A 19,899-nucleotide genomic window follows, 5' to 3' on the forward strand; every position below is an offset into this window, starting at 1 on the left:
GGATTTTGTGACATTTGTGTTGGCAGTGTTATCGCCTTTACTCCTTTTCTGCTCTGTGGTTTTTCTCAGTGTGCCGAAACCCCAAGTTTGGAGAGCAGAGATGTCTCTGGACTGTGTTTAAGAAGAGATAGGCTCAAGGAGGCCGCTCTGAAAAGGTGGGGCAGAGGATAGCAAGTAAGAACTCAACCTGGGTTCAAATGCTTGCTCCCCACAGGTGAGTTGTATGTTCTTGGACCAAATACTGAACCCCTGTTCCCCCATCATTTCAACCTTTTACGTAGTAATACACAACACATTGAATCCGTATGGGCCTTAAGTAAGATGATGCAAGACAGGCCTGGCACACAGGAAGTGCTCAGTAATGGTCCATTATTATTGTTAAAGAAGTGAAAAGATGAAACGCTTCAAGATGAGATTGAGGGTTAGGAATCAGGTATGCCAGCATGACCACGTGGTGGAATAAGAGAAAGAAATGAAGTAAGAAGGAGCAAGGTGGACCTAAAAGACAAAGATTCCCCCAAACTTTCTTAAGTGAAGGGTGAGTACATCTCAAGAGTTTTCTAACCCAGCCTGGATTGAGAGGCACAAGGACAGAAGTGTTGACCGCTGTAGTCTTTTAACGAACTCATTCATTGTTAGTAAATTGCAGGTGACATCTGTTAGTGATGAGCTTTTAAAAACATCACTCTCTTTGGTCACGGAATTATTTATTGCTCTCTGGATATGTCAGGTTTTAATGTTTTTACAAAGTTTTTTTTTTTTTTTTTTTTAATGGGAAGGTGAGAGGAGTTGTGGCTTTAATCCTAGAAGTTTGAGGAGAATGGAAATCTGGATGTTGATCTCAGTTCAGTGCTTTTCTCACTAAGAACAGGGCCATCGTCAGGGAGGAAGACAGATGGACCAATGAGTCATTCGTGCAGATAAGCTGGGTGCTGTGATGGGCACTCTGTCACTCAGATCGGTCTAACATCCTCACAACTCCCCATGAGGTGGGTATGCCTATTATTCTTATTTTCCAGATGAGTAAAATGGCAGTTTAGAGAGGTTACACATGTAAAGAAAAGAATGTTGCCCGCCATTCCAGTTCTACAAGGATCAAGCCATTAGCCACTGCAGTCGTGCACCCTGAGGGGAATTCAGGATGGAGAAAAACAGGAAGCATTCTGTACTTTGGGTACTGGCCCTAAATAGTTAAGATGCATATCTAAGGGATCATTTCAATGACCCCAGATTCTTACTTCTTCCCATAGATAGAAAAGCACTAAAATCATTAACTTGAGATAGCTGTTGTGATTAGCAGTAGTCTTTTGATATCTGACTACATGTTTTTCCAGAAAAAAAAATTCATATATTTCCTGGCTCCTACCTTACCTCTTAGGAGCAGTACCTCAGTTACCTAAGAGGGTGTCTCCCAGGCCATGGTCCTCAGTAAGTTCCCCAAATAAAACTTAACGTGCAACTTTTATTTCAGTCAACGCACAACTTGCTCAAGACTAGTTAGTGAGAAAACTGGATTCAAACTCAGTTCTACCCTACTCCCAACTTGGATCCTGACCCTCTCCATATTGCCAGTGTCCTTGCTTATAGTGGTGGCAGCCAGAGACTGGCAGAATGTGTGGATCTGAATGTGTCCTGACGTAGGCATTGGTGGCGTTGTATGGGCCCCGTCAGAAATGCAACCAATCAGCACGCTGCTGCTGGCTGCACACACCTAGGCTCTCCTTGCCAGTTGCTGTGGGTGTGCCTCTTCACGTGGCATTCCCTCACGAGACCAGTGGTGGTCTCTGGAAACGGACCTCTTTTGAGGCTCTTTTGGTTCATCTGAACAATTTTGCTGCGACCCCAGGATGGGATGCCTGGGCTGGCCCCCCTCCGGGCTGAGCTAAACCCCCATCAGAGCTGAAGCCCCTCACTACACCATTCCAACCACCACCCTGGCAATGCAGCCAAGTCCAGCGTGGCTGCCTCTCCGCCTTTCCCTGGGGGCAGGAATGCTGTTTCTGCTGGTAAGTCTCTGTGGGTTCAGACCCCCTCCTAACCACCTGTCTGTTTTCCCTGAGGACAGAGGTTTTCAAACCACTCACTGCCTCTGAAACTTCAGCTGCAGGAACAGGGTGGCCGTGAGGTACTGGAAGGAAAGGGCCCGGGCAGCCAGGGCTCTAGGCCCCCGTGCCTAATCAGAGCAGGACTTCCCCTTCCATCTGCTTCGTGTATTGATTTTCCTAAGATTTACTTTAAAGGAAAGGTTTTGTTGTTTAAAAAACATTCTTTGTAAACCCTACCCTAGAGATGTCTAAAGCAGAGAGACCCAGATGGGTGCTGACCTGACCCGAAGTCGGCCCAGCTCCTGCAGAGCTTGGAAATGCTGACTCATAAAGTGTCCCCAGTTTCTTCAAGACTGAATGATCTGCCCCTGTAGCTCTTCCTATGGAAACATCAGCTTGGCCTCAAAAGGCTGCAAGATCTGTGGGTTCCTGGTATCGGGCCCACGTATGGCCTGGGTGTGGGCTCAGCTCTGGGCTGTGTCTGGATGGCTGTGGGTGAGGGTGGGTAGCTGGGCACAGATGCTCAGCCTGTATCCTCACAGGCCTGTATGTGTGGCTGGGGGGTGGAGGTAGGGGTGTCAGCCTCCATAGTGAGTAGAGGCCAGAAAGGCAGAGTGGAAAGTGATATACGAAATGCCCCCAGGTTTACACACAGCAAGTCAGGGTCTAAGCACTGGTCAGGAATCCAGTGGGTCAGAAAGATCAGGAGCAAACAGGGAAGCAGATTTCATGACATCAGACTCAAGTATCACTTGGCTGTAGAGGCTGTTTTGTTTCTCCAGCTGGAGCTGCCTTGCTGCCTCTCTTGCCTTGGCAGGAGCTAGAATCTGAATTAGACTTGCTAGAAGCCTGCAGTGCAGGGCCACTGAGACAGCAGAAGGAGCGTGTCTGTATGCGTGTGCGTGTGTGGGTGCACGTGTTGGGGGGTAGATAGAGAGCAGGTGTAATCACTCCCAGAAGTAGGTCCTGACCCTGGGCATCTCTGAGGCTCTTTACAAGTCCCAGTGTTCAAACCATGCTCTTCAGTTCCCCAGAGAGCCGCTTGGTCCCCGCATCTATGCCATTCTCCTATAAACAGTGAATCTCAGCTCACTTGATTGACACAGGTAACACAGTAGAAAGGCTTAGAGGACTTTCAAGGCGTATATGATGACAGTAACGAGAGTCACAATGGAGGCAAAACGAAAAAACAGACCTAAAAACAAATCAGAAATACAGGACTGAGCTCTGTACACCAGCAGAGGGGAGCAGAAGCTGGATGCTTACAAGCCGACAGAATCCTAAAGTCAAGGGGCCCTTAGAGCCCAGCCCCTCTTGCTTAACCTCTCTGAACTTCAGTTTCCTCCTCTGTAAAACAAAGATAAAAATAACAGCCACTTCACAGAGGATTAAAAGATACAGTGCATGTGAAGGGCCTCCCACTGCGCCTGACATGTGGTAAAGGCTTGGCATTCTGGCGGCCACCCTGGACAGAGAGCCGACTCCCACTGAGTCTATACTCAGCTGAAAGCCAAACATCTTTTTCACACACACTGCTAACATTTATCCTTATTAAGCTTCATTTTGCCTGGACTTCCCTTCCAGTCCATTGTCTCTTCCTGGCAGCATTGATTCTGTCACTGTACATTAGCTAGTCCATCTAGCTTTGAGTCATCTGCAATCCGATAACGTGCCTTTCTTATTTTCATTTGTGCTCTCTCTCCAGCACGATGCCAACATGTTACTCAGATTCTTTCGGTTCAGCTATTCAACCAGCACTCAAGTTACTCAACTGTGCTATCATGCAGCCCACATTTCTCTGATTGAGAAATTGTTATCCCTGGAAATATCGAAGGCTCCAAAAAAAAGTTAATTTATATTCAGCAACATTTGTTTAAAAGACCAGGGAGGACTTCCCTGGTGGCGCAGTGGTACAGAGTCCGCCTGCCGATGCAGGGGACACGGGCTCGTGCCCCGGTCCAGGAAGATCCCTCATGCCGCGGAGTGGCTGGGCCCGTGAGCCATGGCCGCTGAGCCTGCGCGTCTGGAGCCTGTGCTCCGCAACGGGAGAGGCCACAACAGTGAGAGGCCCACGTACCGCAAAAAAAAAAAAAAAAAAAAAAAAAAGACCAGGGAAATTATAAAGCTTTGTGGAAAGACCTCAGTCAAAAAGTGGTCAATATAAAGTTGGGCACTCGACAGGGTAAATTTCATTTATATAGAACATTCCCTCACGTGAAATTGTGTAAATTGGGGTCTGCGAGGCCAGAAAAAGAGGCATTACTGCATAGGGTCTTCTGTGTTATTCCATGTGGTTTATACTTTCTCTCTGCTAGAGTAGAAACTTCTCAAGGTCAGGAGCCATTTTGACCATTTTCTGTCTCTTTTCAGCACCTGAGTTCGGCTGATAGAAGACAGTCTAAGCTTTGCACACACTGAACTCTTAATATCTGCAGACTGACAATTCATCACTGTAAAATTTAACCATTTATATGCACACATCCAGCCCTAGGGGGAACCCAAAGCATTAGCTATGAGATTCAAGAGCACAGAAATGATATATTAAAAAATTTTTTTTTTCTTTTTTTGGCTGCACCACACAGCATGTGGGATCTTAGTTCCCAGACCAGGAATTGAACCCGTGCCCCCTGCATTTGGAGCACAGAGTCTCAACCACTGGACCACCAGGGAAGTCCCAGAAATGATTTTTTTTTTTCATTTTTGTCACCAGCAAGGTATCTGTAACATCGTCCATATTGTATTGTGCACGGTAGGTACAGCACTCAAAATATTTTTCTGAATGTTGACTGAATAACCTGAGGGACAAAAGCCACAGATTCAGGGTCACACTGATCCTATTCACATGCCTTCCTTCACATGGAGAGTACACTACTGACACACCATCAAGAAACATTGCAATCAAGAAACATGAACTAGGGCTTCCCTGGTGGCGCAGTGGTTGAGAGTCCGCCTGCCGATGCAGGGGACATGGGTTCTTGCCCCGGTCTGAGAGGATCCCACATGCCGCGGAGCGGCTGGGCCTGTGAGCCATGGCCGCTGAGCCTGCGCGTCCGGAGCCTGTGCTCCGTAGCGGGAGAGGCCACGGAGGTGAGAGGCCCGCGTACCACAAAAAAAAAAAAAAAAAAAGAAACGTGAACTAAGGGCTAGTGCAAGAATGGCCTGAATGCATAAGATATTGTAAATCCTAGAGGGTGTGAAATCTGGGTGGAGAGAGGACGTGTCCACAGCAAGTTTATATCTGATGTATCTCATGTACCGTTAAAAGGACAAAGGTATCAGGGGGCTCCAAGGGAAGGGAACAACACTTTTAGCTGAGGTTTTTGGAAAGGCTTCAACCAACAGGGTAATTGGGTAGGATCTTAAAAACTGAAGGAATTGGAGAGAACTTTCCAAAGTGGAAGAATGGCCTGAGTCCCGGCAAGGGGCTGGGCAAGCACAAGGTGGGTTTGGGGAGTGACAAGTGGATGATTTGTCTGGAGTAGGGGGCTCCTGCAGACCCCAGGCCTAGCTTTTCCCAGGGAGCCATGGCACATGCTGCTGTAGGGGAGAAGTCGGTGGCTGTGGAATAGATATTTTCTGTCAGCAAAGTCAACTGGCTCACAAAGGGCTATAACCCATGTCCTCTACCTGATCGGCATATCCTTTAATCTGAGTTTAAAAGGCTAGCTAAACAGATTATATTTGGCCTAAACTGCTCCCTGGAGCTCAGCTGTTAAATATCACCAGCCAAAGCCACTTTATCAGACAGATGGGGTAGGGTTTTTCTCCTCAAATGATAAAATTGGCCCCTGGCTTCTCCAGTGTTTTCTACCTCCAGTCCCCCAGCAATAGCAACACCCAATCTCTCCCTGGAAAGTCTTCTTGTTCTCCTTACAAAGTCCTGTTGCCTTTGAAAACAACTGCCTCCCTAGACTCCTTATAGGTTGAGCCTTCCTGGCTGTGCAGAGGGGCAGGCCCTAGGATGAACTGTTGCCTAGCAACATCCCTAGTGTGTGGAGGGGCTGATTGGCCCACCTGTCTATAAGATTCCGCTGCAGGAGGCCCTTGGGGAAATAGAGACATCATCTACTTTAAGACTAAGGCATACTGTTGGCTTTTGGGCTGCCTGTAGTGAAATACAAAGATATTAGTCTTTTAATGAATAGTTAGCTCACTTTAAAAATGTTACTTAAGTTTCAATTCTTTCTATAACTTCACTTCTTCCTCTGCTCTCTACTTTCACCTCCGGACTCACTGGCTTTTGCTTTCACAATTTTAAAGAGAAATCTGCAGGACAAGTTCATTTATGTTTCTCTTAAGAAAAGTAACATTACACTACCAAACGTAAAATAGATAGCTAGTGGGAAGCAGCCGCATAGCACAGGGAGATCAGCTAGGTGGTTTGTGACCACCTAGAGGGGTGAGATAGGGAGGGTGGGAGGGAGGGAGACGCAAGAGGGAAGAGATATGGTAACATATGTATATGTATAACTGATTCACTTTGTTATAAAGCAGAAACTAACACACCATTGTAGAGCAATTATACTCCAATAAAGATGTCAAAAAAAAAAAAGTAATATTGGTGCTTGTTCTTTTAGGCATGCACACAGACCCAAACTACCTGTTCTCTTTCCACAAAGGAAGGGGGATAATTGGAGTGACTGCCTAGTGCTTCAGGTCCCAGGCTAGCTTTTATGTGGGTCCCCAGGATATTGGTGTTGGACCCATCTCCAGGAATCAAAGCACTGCTGAGGGTTTTGGGGATGCTATCCTTTTTGGAGAGTCTGAGGCTATTATGATTACTAAATGCCAACAAACAAACTGATGTACCAACAGCCTCCAAACCAAACTGCCCCAAACCAAAACAAACAAACAAAAACCAGCCAGTTGAGTCCATGCAGTAGAAGGACAACTTGTGAATTTGTAGTCAAGTACAGCAATTAGGGGATAGCCTAATTTTTATCTCTGGACTTTAAAAAAAATTCTGTTATCCATGGTTAAGGCATCCCATGGACCCAGGTTCGTTATTCCTTCCTCACATCACACAGGTGAAGAGATGTACAGTTCTTAGTATTAACTCACCATGAAGCTACATAATACATTATGGAGTGTTTTTCTTATGGTACAGTAAGCAAGTGCCTAGACTTGAAATCTGACGGGTATGAGTTTGAATCCAATTCTGCTATTTCCTACTTTGTGATCTTGGGTAAGTTTCTTAACTCTGTGAAACTCCTTCCTCATCCGTAGAATGGAATTTTTTTTTTTTTTTTTTTTTTTTTGCGGTACGTGGGCCTCTCACTGTTGTGGCCTCTCCCATTGCGGAGCACAGGCTCCGGACGCGCAGGCTCAGCGGCCATGGCTCACGGGCCCAGCCGCTCCGCGGCATGTGGGATCTTCCCAGACCGGGGCGCAAACCCGTGTCCCCCTGCATCGGCAGGCGGACTCTCAACCACTGCGCCACCAGGGAAGCCCCAAGAATGGAAATACTAATATCTACCTTGTAGACATCTCGGGAGTATTAACTAATACAGCACTTCTGGTGCAGTGCCTGATTCTTAGTAGGAATTCAAACATTAGTTCCCTTTCCTCTTTCTTCTGTGCCTCTGTCCTTAACTAACCTCTACCATTTAATCTCCTTCAGAAACCCTAAGCGGAGACCAGGTGCTATAAGGAGATAATCCAAGTGGAACCAGGTGTTAATGAATGAAGACCGTTCTTCATCTTGCTCCAGGTTTCTGGCTGTGATTTTCTTCTTTCCTATTTGTGGTAGGCTTAACTGTTTGCACGGGCACCACCCTGGGCTTCCTGTTGACAATTTCTGTTAGAATTTTAAGAATGCCATAGAGAGAGAGAGTGAACAGAGGAGAGATTCTAGGTAGACAGCAGTCAAGGAAAGAATATGCAGTAATCTTGAGTTGGGGAAGAAGGGACAGAAATGTCTTTTAGAGAAAGTGAAGACATTGTCAGGACTCAGGGAAACACGGTAAGTCTCTCTGTCAGCAAGCATTTATTGAGCACCTACTCCATACGGGCTCAGCTTCATCATGAGATTCCAAGGACCTGGGAGGCCTGATTTCCTGCCTTTGAGTGCTTAGAGTTTAATGGACCATCAGAAGACAGAGAAAGAGTAACAACAGTCTGGTTGAATGTGCCAAGCATACAGTTCCTAAAGGGTTTCAGGCTGAAGGGACAATTGGATGTGATTAACCAAAAGGCTCCCTGAAAGAGGCAGTTTGACAGAGATGAAGGTCATGGGTTGAAGGAAAGGAGCTCAGGGTCCAGAACAGCAGGTGCAAAGGCTTAGTGCTAATGGGTTGTTCCAGAGGGTGAAAGAAGCCCCCTCCTCAACTGCTTTGTGAGTCTCCCTTCACCTTGAGCCCTCTTTCACTGGCCCAGCAGGGACCGAGCAGGGGGCTACTAATGGTCTAACCTCGCTGGATCGCAGGACTCCGAAGAACGGGTAGAGGAAGGCAGGCACCAGGGCTGCAGCTCCAAGAGGCATCGCCTCGGACACCCAGTACACAGCAGTCACGATCAACACATAAGCACACGCAGCCTCCTGGAAGGGGAGGAAAGTGGGTGGTTAGTCACAGGGACAGCCACTGCCACCAAGGATCCAAAAGAGACCCAGGGCAGAGGCAGGAGGCACACGGACTCAAACATGGGCACTGGAACACAGTTCTGGGAGGTGCAAAGGTGGACTTGGCAGAGAAGTTTGGTGGATACATGCCATTGTATTTTGGTGGGTGAAGTTATGGCTGCTCCTTGGGGCGACTGATGCCTGGCATGTGGTTTGCGCTGGTTTGCAACAGGGTGGCCACTGGACTGTTATGCTATCACAGCTCGGTTGGTTCCTGAAACTGAGCAGGGTAGGGACTGAAATTAACTGCGGTGTCCAGATCATGTACTATAAAGGTGTAGTTCACAGTTTTAACTGGGTCTAGGCAAGATATTTTGGTGTCAGATTGATCAGATACTAGAGGTTCTTGGGGTAGCTGAAGGTGGGGATTAATTTGTGTAATTGATTCACATGTGAGTTCTGAAACTGGCCCGTTTGGGGCTGGATCACTCCTTGCTGGGTTGGTGGGGAGAGCTGTCCTGTGTATTGTAAAATGTTTAGCAGCATCCCTGACCTCTACCCACTAGATGTCTGTAGCACCTTCCCAACTGTGACAACCAAAAATGCCTCTAGACATTGCCAAATGTCCTTTGGCGGCAGGGGGGAGCGGAGGGAATCATCCCTTGTTGAGAACCAGTGCCCTAACCAGTGTCTGGGACACTCCACTTCCTGATGCACATGGAAACTTCCTTCTGACAAAGAGAGTCGGAGTGCTGTCTATCTGGAAGGGAAGGCCTGGAAATTTACCAGGGTTTTCCCCAGCCCACTCCCTCTGCTGGTTGTACAACCGTGGGGTGCGCAGAATAAATAAGTACAACATTCTTATAAAAAAATCAGTCCTCCTTAACCTTAGCTCCAGTAATCCTGGTTGCCCCCGAATGGTGCTGATTAATGGTGGTGAGAAAGGTCACTGGCTTACTCTTGGGAGAGGTCACTGTCCAAGGGTTTTAACAATGGACTCCGGAGGGCCACTGAATAGAAGATCCATGCTGGCTGTGGACTCCTCTGTTTATACCTAGCTCTAAACCCACTGGGCTCAGGTCTGACCTGCCCTGAGGCTGGCTGGTGATCAAGGAACCTGCCAAATCTTGTTCTGTTTATCTCTCCCCTGGGTTCAGAACAAGCGTCCTCAAACTCTTACACAAAAGTTACAAAAGGTCGCCACCATCAGTGAGGGGCGTCAGGAGTGATTAACCCAGCCTGGCTGGATGGAACCTTGTTCCCTCCTGATATGCATGGATTATGGGGTTGGGGGTTGAGGAATGGGAACTGGGCTCAACAATTGTTGACTGTAGCTCCCACTGAGATTTCCTCTGGGGCCAAAAGATCGGAGAGAAGTTAAAGCTTTTTAAAGTGCTGATAAGACAACAGAACCAATACTGGGGGGAAAAAGGGCTCCATTTGAAAAAGAATGCAATTTAGAGAAATGCTCCCTTTACTGCAGAAATAAAAATACCTAAAGGAGTTCAAAGCCCTTCAGCCCACTTGAGCTCACTTATTCCCATCTCCTTCCTGGGAAAGAGACAGAATGGCAAGTGTTGTTTCTAGTTGAAGAAAAGGAGATCGAATGTCTTTCCCTCACTGAGAAGCCCTTATTCCTTACAAAGAATCTTCAGTCTTTCTTGGCTTGGTCATTACAGGTCCAGGAGCAAAGGAAGGAGAGAAAAGGAAGGGAGAGAGACCAAGAGCTATTTCTTTCTACCATGCATCATTCTGGTTTGAATTAGGAGAATTTGGGTAAGCCAAGGTAAACTTTTTGATTGTAACTATTGTTAGGAATTAGAATAAGTTACTGGAGGAAGTCACCAAGCCACCTTCATCCAGCAGTATTAAGAACAGGATAGGGCTTCCCTGGTGGCGCAGTGGTTGACAGTCCGCCTGCCGATGCAGGGGACATGGGTTCGTGCCCCGGTCTGGGAAGATCCCACATGCCGCGGAGCGGCTGGGCCCGTGAGCCATGGCCGCTGAGCCTGCGCGTCCGGAGCCTGTGCTCCGCAACGGGAGAGGCCACAACAGTGAGAGGCCCGCGTACCGCAAAAAAAAAAAAAAAAAGAACAGGATAAACTGCCATCATTTTTATCTGAACTTTCCTTAGAGCTTTCTAACTTTCATTAGAAAAATGGCCAAGAGACCACCTTCAGATGGCCTTTCCATCTACTTCGCACTCAGTACACCCATGGAATTTACATAAACTTCCTTTTGCCCCTTCTCAACTGTCTCAAAATTCAGTAGGGAAGCGTATATTCAGATAACCCAGAATACTCTGTGAAGTTTGTTTACAGGATCCTGTGTCCCTGCGTCTGGCAGGTAGCTCAGTCAATGTTGGTGAACTGAACTGGGCTCCTCTGCTGGCTAACAGGTCTCTCTTATCTACTGGAGAAAATATTCTGGAAACCGCCAGCCTCTTATCGCTGCCACTGGTCCGCAGGAATGTAGGGATTGGTGCATACTCGGGCAGTGCCTTTAAGGGATAGTGTTGTCAGTTCTTTTCTGCTCCTGTTGACAAATAAAGGAGCGAGTTCAAAAGTGGCATTTGCCCACAGCGGATGCTCCCTGACCCTGCTGCTAACTGATGTTTGCATCTGCTTCTTTCCCTACAGTCTGACCACCCCGATGAAATACCATTCAGATTCCACTGGAAGGAGCTTGAGGGCATGTAATTTGGTGTCATAAATGACTGGAAGGGCTTTTGAAAATTTAGCTTGGGAGTTGAGTGTAACTTTTATCCCACCGGGATGCTGAAGCTGGGCTTAGTCACAGATGCCGCCCTCTTACCCCTCCTCTTCTGTATATGGGAAATCAAGTCTGGGCCCCTGGCTTTAGAGAGCCGGGCAGGAAAAAAGGGGAGGTCATACTAATCCTTCCTAAAATGCAGCTGCAGCTTGTCACTTTGAAGAACCATCAGAACTGCAGGCCAGGAGCTCTTGCCCAGATCACTTCTCTGTTCCAGCCCAGAGCAAACAAGGCTATTTAGGGATCTTAAGGATTAAATATCAGAATCTAAGTGTGATGCAAGGGGGCCGCATAGATGAGAGCCAGTCCCCGTGGTGGTTTGTGCCTACTGTGACCTCAAGGTGCTTCTGCGTCATTGCAGAGGAAGAAGAAGCAGCATCTTACTGACACTGTGACACACGGAGGAATCATCTTTGCAGGGCACACTGGGGCGAGGGGTGAGCAGGCTGCATCCAGGTCTGAGGGCTTTGGCCACCCAGGCTCCATCTAGCTGTCCCGAGGGCTACCCATGAGCACAGACTGGGAAGCTCTGAGGTAGCATATTTCTATTTTCTTAAGGCACTGGTTCTCAGCTGGAGCCAATTTTGCCCCCCAGGGAATATTTGGTAATATCTGGAAGCATTTTTGTCTGTCACAATTGCAGGGGGTGCCTGTGTGCTGCTGGCACCTGATGGGTAGAGACCAGGGATGCTGCTAAACATCCTACAATGCACAGCACAGCACGGCCCTCCCCTCACGACAGAAAACTATCTCCCCCCACCCCCAAATGTAACTGTGTGGCTGTTGAGAAACCCTGCCCTAAGGTGAAACTCAGTTGGATAGAAGGCGCTAGGTCAAGGAAGGGCAATGTCTCTTGGTCTCAGTGTGTCCATCTTTCTTTTTTTTTTTTTTTTTTGGGCGGTACGCGGGCCTCTCGCTGTTGTGGCCTCTCGCGCCGCGGAGCACAGGCTCCGGACGCGCAGGCTCAGCAGCCATGGCTCATGGGCCCAGCCGCTCCGCGGCATGTGGGATCTTCCCGGACCGGGGCACGAACCCATGTCCCCTGCATCGGCAGGCGGACTCTCCACCACTGCGCCACCAGGGAAGCCCTCAGTGAGTCCATCTTTAAAAACCTATTCAAGAATTTTGATTGACCCCAACAGAGCAGAGGCTTACCTTTCCTTCCTTGTCTCTCCTCTTTTTTTTTTTTTTTCCACAACATCCTTCTTCTGTCACATTTATAGATTTTTTTTGTCTGCTTCAATAATTTGTTATTTTGTTTTCTTCTCCATGTTAGTACTTCTCACTAGTCATTGGTAACTGAGAAGCTCCAAGACAGGCTCCCAGAATTAAATGGCAGCACTACCCCCTGGAGTCATGGTCCCCAGAGATGGGGCTGACTCAGGGGACACGGGGGGTGCCTGATGCTGCTAGTGAGAAGAGCAGGTGCCACTTGGTTGGCATTCCCTTAACCCATCTGACAGTGAGTAAAACAAAACAAAACAAAAACATGAAAAGGAAAGAAAATCAGCCTACTGGGACAAAGCCGGAAATGGACTAGTGTCTATGCCGGGAAAGCTTTCAGCACCAATCACTGTCTGCTAATCCCAGCCCGGTTTTCATCAGCAGCTCCCTGGTGCTCTGAGTTTTTATTCTACTAAAGATTTAAGCCAGTTTGTTTTTAAGAAACCATTCTAATCCCCTTTAACTGTATAACTTAATCTTGGTTACAAGGTTACTCTGGGAGCTGAGTGGAAGACACCCTTCCCCTCCCACAAACAAGATTAACCTTTCTTAGCTTATTTTTCCTAAAGTCTCAAGGGTAGTGCCAGCTAGGGGAAAGGGTAAAGCCACTGGGAGGAAGAGGAGAGGGAGGAGGGAGAAAAGGAGCCGGAGGAAGGCAAGGACGGCAAATGACGGTCTCAGAAGCAGAGCCAGAGCTCAGGCTCTTCTGCTCACACGAACCTGGACAAAAAATTGGGCCACAGTCTAGAGTTGGGGTCTCTTATTCTTTTTTATCGAGTCATTTGCTGTCTCTCCTTCAAGAGCACAGAGAAGAAAACACAGAGGATACAAATAATCAAAGGGCCATATGCATGGGACCAGGGCAGGCTGCCAAGCTGCGCTTTCAACTTAAAGTTCAGAAGGAACTTGAGAGATTAAGAGTTTCAAATCCTGGTTACCAGAGCCCACCGTGGTCACCCACAGACCCTGGCTAGATGCACAAGAGCCCGGCCGGGGACCCCACCGCAGTGCACCTCAGGCCGGGGTCCACAGTCCCCTCCCTCCCCCACCCTCCTCTACTGGGAGGTCTTCCTGCATGTCCAGTTGCTCTCCCATATGGACAGTCACATGTTGACTCCTGGCAAATACCGGCTCTCCAGAGCACCCTTCTCTTTATCGGGTGTCCGCCTGGCCCCTGCCGCCGAGCAGGCTGGTCCACCGCTCTGTGTCACACAGATCAGCCACTCCAGCCATCGCCCTTCCTCTTATCTCAGTCCTGGCTGGGGTCCATGGGGCTGGGGGACTGGGAATGGGGTGAAGGGATGAACATGGCAGTTTTTAGGTAGAAAGTATGTTAGCCTCCTCCAGGAAAGCATTTCCATTTCTTTACACCAACAGAAGAATGCTGAGGCGCTGCACGAGCACCCCACTCCCTCCACCGACCTCCCCTCTGACCTCCCATCTGACCCCCTGGCCCAAGGAGGGGACCGACTGGTACTCACGCTGCTGGGGTGGAGCATGGGCAGAGGCAGCAGCAGGAGCGGCACGAAGATGACGAGCAGCAGCTTCCTGGCTCGGAGGAGGCCCCTCAGCAAGCCCATCCTGGACCTCCTCCCCTTGGAGCCCGCGCCCGCCGAGTGCCTGTGCTGCTGGCGACGCTCGCCTCCCTCCAGAAACACTTCTTCAAACTTCCTCGGCTTCCAAGAGTCCTCTTTCGTCTTAAGAGCAGAACAGGAGGGCAGGTGAGCCCCTGTTTGCAACAAAGGCCGGCCTCCTCGCCTTCGGTTTTAGGTGGGATTGGTGAGCATAGTTTTATGCCCAGCAAAAAGGAAGCGGGAAAGGATGATAAACGGGGGCATAATGGCTCTCTCTTTGCTTGATCAGTAATGGAGTAACTTCATTCCAAAGCTCAGCAAAAGCCCCCTTAATCAAGATTACACCTCTGCTGCAGCTGTCTGGCTGCCGTCTATTGTGCCCTCCATCATTTTTCCTCTCTCTGATGGCCTGTTTTGGGCAGTACCACTTTCGCTTTCTACCTGTGCTGGCTGTACCCCCTTTCCTTAAAAAATCTAGTCCCCCCCGCTTCCCTTAAAACAAACCCCCGAGTTTGTCAGCAGACCATGGAGACTTCAAATAGGGCTGGTCTCTTCTCCCAGGACCTGGCACCTTAACTCTGTTCAAATTGCTTTCCTTCTAATTGGTTTCCCATTATAATTTGCCTTGAGGCTGGGCCTCCAAAGCAGAAAAAAAAAGTCCCCAAGACATTCCTTTTTGTCACGGGACAAACTCTTGCTGGAGGCCCACCTTAACTTTCCTTCACCTATGGGACGCAGGACAGAGGCAGTAGCCACGCCCATTCCTCACAGCCAATCAGCACGTTGGAAAGAATGAGTCATTATCTCTTCCAAAGGCAGTTCATGATTGGTCCCAGCAGGGGCCTGCTGATTCTGCAGAACCTAAGCAATTTGCAAAGCTTATTTTTGTTTCTCAAACATCCTAGGGGCTGGAGTGATGACCATCACCGTAAACATAATCCCACTTCCTCAAGCACTGCTTTAACGTTGCAAAGCATAGGACCCTGAGTTTTCTCAGGGAGGGCCACTTGCTGACCTAGTCCTTAGGAAGATGAAGTGTCTGGTGGCAGGGAGAAAATGAAATATTAATCCTGGAGAAATTTACCCCCGAGTATAGAATATTAAGTCTTTTAGATTTCCCTGGTGGCAAAAGTTGTTTGCTTCAGCACCCGGGTGAATACAAAGCATCTGAGTCAACAGAGGATGTTAGCCTGTCAGAAAGACCACAGACCCTTTCAGGGAGAATGGGAAGGGTACTGCCTCTCTGGAAAAATCTAGATGCCAGTCTCATTTCAGAGGCCCTTGGAGCCCAGACATCGGTGGTCTTTCTGGCTGGAGTAGGTGTTCCAATGTCCCTCTCTGAGGCTCTTTACCAAAAACGAAGCAGGAGGCTTCCTTTGGCTGGTGTGCAAGGAGGAGGTGGGAGGGCAGGAAAAAAATTGATGGGTTCAGGAATAGGGCCTTTGCAACCCTTGGACGCTGGAATTTCTGCTGCTTACAGTTTAGGAGAAGCATTCTCTTTTCTCTGAAAGGTCATGTGGGTATGGGGCAAGGAAGAAAGAAAACAAAGAGAGAGGAGAGAGAGAAAGCCCCCAAACTTTTATATTTGGTGGTCCTTGGCAGCATTGCCTTGATCTGAGAGATGCTGAGCAGAGTCAAGTGTTATGAAATTCACGTTCGCTTGAATTCACAGAATGCAAGGAATGGCATTCTAGGGTCTGCAGCTATGCCAGTTGGAAATAATCCCCAGGCTAAAGGCAGAGTGACTCCAGAAAGGTGACTCTAGAAAACCAGTTCTTCTTGACCTCTAAAGCAGGAGCAACTGTGAACGACCCAGTTTGAAATTTTCTTGCCATTGTAGGATGCGCTACAATGACTCATCTCTTTAAATGCATTTTAAAGACTGGCTACTGTATTTACTGCATTCAGGCCTCATTTTGTGATGATTTGGAAACTCAGAATGAGCAAAAACACATGTGTGATGTTTTGGTGGCAAATATTAAAGAGACTGGGTACAAATAAACAGCTGTGGAAGTCAACATTCTCTGTTAAACCCATGAGCCACTTCAAATTCCTTGGTGAGATAATATGAGATAATACAGATTCCATTAAGCCTGGAAACTTGATCATGACATTTTTATTACACCATAAGTGAGTATTTGTTAAATAAAATTATGTGAGTGACATAGTAAGACCAGTAGTTCTCCTTCAGGACTCTATCCACTTTTTAGATAAGGAAATTTTATACATTGCTTAAGAAATGTAAGACAGGGCTTCCCAGGTGGCGCAATGGTTGAGAGTCCGCCTGCCGATGCAGGGGACACGGGTTCGTGCCCCGGTCCGGGAAGATCCCACATGCCGCAGAGCGGCTGGGCCCGTGAGCCATGGCCGCTGAGCCTGCGCGTCCGGAGGCTGTGCTCCACAATGGGAGAGGCCACGGCAGTGAGAGACCCGCATACCGCAAAAAAAAGAAATGTAAGACAAATTCCACCTATATGAGGTATCAAAAGTAGTCAAACACTTAGAAACAGAAAGTCGAATGGTAGTTGCCAGGGGCTGGGGGGAGAGGGAAAAGCAGAGTTGTGGTTTCATAGGTATCGTTTTTGCAAGATGAAAAAGTTCTGGAGCTCTGTCACACAACAATGTACATGTAGTTAACATTACTGTACCGTACACTTAGAAATGGTTCGGATGGTAAATTTCATATGATGTGTTTTTTAACCACAATAAAAAAATGAAAGATATTAAAATGGGTTAGGAAAGTCAGGGGCACCATGTAAAGTCATTTAACAAGCATTTAATTTTAGGCCAGTGCTCTGGCCTTTACCACTTATGTGATTTACCACTTACGTGATTCTCCTTTAGTGAGATTCAAGGTGAGATGACAGAGCAATGAAGGTTTCAGCATATAGATGTTTTTCAATGTCTCTTGAGTGACACCAGAGGTAGCCATGAGAATGCCAACTATAGAGGAAACTTCCAGAATTTTTAGATCCTAAAATTTCCCAGCAGTCTAGAAATGGCAAAAGGGTTCCACTGAGTCACAGGCAAGCTTCCACTACTAATGTCGCACTCTGAATTATTCTTTGAGTAAATATGACAAAATGTGACTGGGTTGTGATGGTGGGGTGTATGGTGCAGCATTAATGAGGCAAAATGGGAGAGTCTGTTGCTGTCCAGGCTACTCCCTCACTGCTCACTGGGCAAAGAGTCAGGTTTTGGGGTGGTGGTGGTGAGGAGAATATTTGATTTTGCTTGTAAATGAAGTCCGTGCCATAAAACTTTTTGTGTGTAAACAATTCATTTGTATTCAGCCTAAAATAGTGTTGAAGTATCTAGTTACTAAAAATGAAATTTTCATTTGTCTTTAAAAAGGTTCTTCTTTCTTTTCTTTTTTCAGTTGCTTGCCACATAAGTATGGACCCAATTTACCAGTACAAAAGTGCCTTTAATTTTTTGTGGCAGGGTGGATGAACTGCCATTGCTATCACTGGTCCTGGGAACCACCCTCCCATTCACGGATCTCCTACCCCTGGGAGCAGCCATGTATATCCTAACATGGTAGGCAGGGACGACAAGGGTAGGTCTTTCCTCCTGGTGACTAGAAGAAAGCTCTCAGATCCATTCTGATAGGGGTGGAGCGCCAGGGTGTATGCAAGACTCTGACTGTTAAGAGTATTGCCCAGTGTCTAAGGATTGAGGCCCTGCTGACCCCCTCTCCAGCCCACATCCAGGAAAAGCACAAATACTGAAGGTAGGCCGTGAGGCTAATCTGCTTTCTGGGCAATCTCAAACTTGTCTGTACCTCTGTCTTCACTTTGTTTTAATCAGACAGTGATCCGCAAAGGAAACAGTGAGCAACAGAGTACGGGCAAGTAGAGGCAGCGAGAGGTCAAGCAGAAGAAACTGGGAGATGCCTCGAGGAATGGATATAAAGATAATCAGAACTGGACCCAAAGACAGAACAGCAGAGACACCAACTACAATGAAAAGAAAGAAGCAAGTGGAGTGACTACATGAAAGAGAACATGCAATCTTAGAAAAAGAAAAATTGAACAAAAAAGCATATATCAGAGTCTGTATTTGAGGGAGGTAAAAGAGCAATATAACCGGGGAATGAGAACCAGAGAGACTGATTAATCTTCTGAGCCTGAGAACATCAGGATGCAAAGTGGGATTTTTCTCGGATGATAAACAGCTTGTTCCTGCATCCTGGTATTACTTCAAAAGATCATGCAGCTTGCGCTGCTAGGCAAGGCTCACTTATTCAGATATTCTAAAGAGGTCCAGACCAGCTTTCATCTTCATTCAATGACAATGGTTAAATACCCGTTTCAGAATAAAAAATTTAGCCCAGTGAATCCTTGTTTATTCAAAGATAAGACTTCTTGCAGCTTTAGCCTCCAGAACCCAGCTGTAAACCTCGGAGAAGATGGAAACATCTCTGAGCTCGTGGGGAATCTTTATTACGACCCAGGTGCTTTACTCCTAGCAGGGACCTTCATCTATTAACTCTTATTTAATGTGGAATTATAACAAGACTTGCTATCCTATTTTTCAGGCGATGCCCAGTAAGAAAGAACAAATTGCAAAAGGCAAGTTATGTTGGTGGCAAAGAAAAGTGCTACTTTTATCACCTGGCAGTGAGGAAGGCAACAGGAAAACTCACATCAGATTCAGAGTTAAGAAAGCCTGGGACCTTTCAGGGTTGATACAAACAGGCCAGCAGAGACATCTCAGGTCCAGGTGTCCTCCCTGTAACATCTCACAGTTAGTTAAATGCTTGTGAAAATTTCAGAAGTAGAGGAATCTTAGAGATGATCTCATCTAACTCCTTCATTAGAATGTTTCCAAGATACTAAATTCAACCTTACTGGCTTTCATATATATCCAGTCAATATTGCTAAAATGAAAGTTTTGGCATTTGAAAGGGTAAAATTCTGTCATCTGAAAATCATTTTTATTTGGAGCACTTAATTCTCTGATGATGCTCAACAATTTTAGCATTAGGACAGGCAGGCCGTAGCACTTGTGCCACCTCTTTCGTTAGGTTGACCCTCTCTGCATTAGCTTGGTTTCTCTGTTCAAAGGGCAAGGCATGGCAGTAGCATTGCTCCCTTCATGTTTCTCCTCTACATTAGACCAGCCTTCAGGAAAGATGAGTCTAGATATATAAGTCATAACATTTTCTGACTGATTCTTTTTGGGGACTTTTGGAAAAGTTGAGAAGTATATCCTTGGTTCACAATGTATTTATTTGGCTATAGCTCTAGTTTCTTTATATCTTACTACAGAACTTTGGAAAGGTATTCATTCAATCCAGCACCCTGATCTCTTAGGACCAAAGAAACCTGTCCCCCACTTTCCCGCCACGCCCAAACTTCTGTTATGTCTCTCCTGGCTCTGTCTTCACTCTTGGGTATTTGTGTTACAGTCACTCAATGTTAAAGCATATCTTAGACTCCTGCAATTCACCAGGCAAACCATTCAGCCTCTGGAGGCATCTTGAATTACCATTCCAGCCCTTTTTTCCAGCCCAGGTCACATTATGATACGAATCACAATCTTATGCTTGTCAAGAAGTTACAAGGGGCAAAGAGCATCGGTGTTTCCTATGTTATCTTTGCTGCTCTGAGTTGGTGGTATGTGTTTTGTGGCTGGTCTCTGTAAATGGAGTAGAGAATGAAGAATTTCTGGATTACTGTGTGCTGGTCCCTGCTCCGTGGTCCTGGTGCCAGCCAGTCTC

The 19,899-nt window shown here is 47.1% G+C and overlaps 1 protein-coding gene across 1 annotated transcript in view; it reads right to left on the reverse strand.

The window, feature by feature from the left end:
* Positions 1-14,383, reverse strand: part of SLC13A4 (solute carrier family 13 member 4) — a gene marked incomplete at its 3' end in the record, with an annotated part of 39,856 nt that extends 25,473 nt beyond the window's left edge. The window contains exons 1-2 of the mRNA XM_079711636.1: positions 14,082-14,383; positions 8,455-8,583 (exon numbers count right to left, since the gene is read on the reverse strand). Coding sequence (XP_079567762.1) covers positions 8,455-8,583; positions 14,082-14,180 — 228 coding nt within the window. The 5' untranslated portion in view covers positions 14,181-14,383. The remainder of the gene's footprint in view (positions 1-8,454; positions 8,584-14,081) is intronic.
* Between the last annotated feature and the right edge of the window lie 5,516 nt (positions 14,384-19,899).

Source organism: Hyperoodon ampullatus, assembly GCF_949752795.1.
Source record: "Hyperoodon ampullatus genome assembly, chromosome: 9".
NCBI classification, from domain to species: domain Eukaryota; kingdom Metazoa; phylum Chordata; class Mammalia; order Artiodactyla; family Ziphiidae; genus Hyperoodon; species Hyperoodon ampullatus.